Source organism: Pteropus vampyrus, unplaced genomic scaffold (genome assembly GCF_000151845.1).
Source record: "Pteropus vampyrus isolate Shadow unplaced genomic scaffold, Pvam_2.0 Scaffold140, whole genome shotgun sequence".
NCBI lineage: Eukaryota > Metazoa > Chordata > Mammalia > Chiroptera > Pteropodidae > Pteropus > Pteropus vampyrus.
Window position 1 is genome coordinate 1,081,405 of NW_011888921.1, and position 1,440 is coordinate 1,082,844.

The 1,440-nt window shown below is 34.0% G+C and overlaps 1 protein-coding gene and 1 pseudogene across 4 annotated transcripts in view; both read left to right on the plus strand.

Moving 5' to 3' along the window:
* Positions 1 to 1,228, plus strand: part of IRAK4 (interleukin 1 receptor associated kinase 4) — a 27,232-nt gene extending 26,004 nt beyond the window's left edge. For all 4 annotated transcript variants that reach the window (XM_011368170.2, XM_011368171.2, XM_011368168.2 and 1 more), the window contains 2 exons: positions 770 to 928; positions 1,056 to 1,228. In XM_011368170.2, the coding sequence (XP_011366472.1) occupies positions 770 to 928; positions 1,056 to 1,091 (195 nt within the window). In that variant the 3' untranslated portion in view covers positions 1,092 to 1,228. The remainder of the gene's footprint in view (positions 1 to 769; positions 929 to 1,055) is intronic.
* LOC111744778 lies at positions 406 to 523 on the plus strand (annotated as a pseudogene).
* Positions 1,229 to 1,440: the final 212 nt, after the last annotated feature.

A 1,440-nucleotide genomic window follows, 5' to 3' on the forward strand; every position in this document is an offset into this window, starting at 1 on the left:
AAAATTGAGCATGTATTTTTGAGGCTGCTGCTCAACTCACTATACCATCCTAGTCCTATGCCTCTCCCTAGTCATTCTTTTTCATCATGGCCCTGCCCACTTTTTCCTCCTTCCTCTTTCTCTTTGATTCAACAATTTGAGTATCATAAGGAGGGGAAGCCTGGTTTCAGAAGTTGGAATTGCATTATCAGAAGCATATCAAGAAGCAGAGCACCTTGTGCTGGCAGTCTAGTAAATGCCGCTAGTGGGAATATGAGAGCAACTAGCTCAGTCACGTAGATACAAAAATTAGAAGGCAAATGTCTGAAAGTATCTAGGAGGTATATATGAATGAATGAATGAATGAATGAATAAATAAATAGGGTTTCTCCTATATGTCTTCAATTCTTAAGTTTTTAAAAGTAGACAGACAGCCATGCCACCCTGAACAAGACCGATCCCATCTGATTTGGAAGTTAAGCAGGGTTGGACCTGGTTAGTACTTGGATGGGAGACCACCTAGGAAGACCAGGTGCTGTAGGTGTAAAAAAATAAAAAAATAAGCGATTGTAAGCTGGCAAGGTGCTTGCAATCTGTGAGGTCAACCAAGTGGTTGCCTCACCTAAAAAAAACCAGCGAACCAACCAAACAAACAAAAATGTTCACTATAAAAGTAGACAATAAAATTGGAGTACATGTTATTACGAAGTAGATTAAATAATTAAAATGTATGTTCTGATTTCTTTCACTTTTATTTGAAACTCTTAAAGCTTTAACATTTGTTTTAAAGCTAGATATTAAAGAAGAAATTGAAGATGAAGAAAAGACAATTGAAGATTACATTGATGAGAAGATGAATGACATTGATTTCGCTTCCATTGAAACTCTGTACTCTATTGCCAGTCAATGCCTGCATGAAAAGAAAAATAAGAGACCAGACATTAAGAAGGTATTAATTTTTTTACACGTATTTAAAAAGTGAAGGAGTTGGGGTTTCTCTTTTTCTCCTACATGTACATTTCAAACCAACTATTTAATGTGGTTTTTTTTTTTCTTTCTTTCTTTCTTTATAAAAGGTCTACCAGCTGCTGGAAGAAATGACAGCTTCTTAAAACTTTAGTAGAATAGGCTCTTGGCTTTTTATCTATATCTAAACCATTTTTTAAACTAAATTTTTTAGTAAATATTTTTCTTTACTTTTAACAAGGCAGCATGGTGCAGTGCCATGGTTATTAAAGCTTACATAGAATAAAGTGATATAAAATTTAAAGTTTATATAGATAATTATAAAATCCTATTACAGTATTTGTTTATAGGGTCATGTTCACAGTGTGCTATTTAAAGCAGTTATTCACCAGAAACCAAATATGCTCAAATGATATTCCCATGTTGATATGGCTATTATTAGATTATGTTATATGGCAAAGTCGAAGGATTTTTGTAGATGGCAATTAAGGTTCC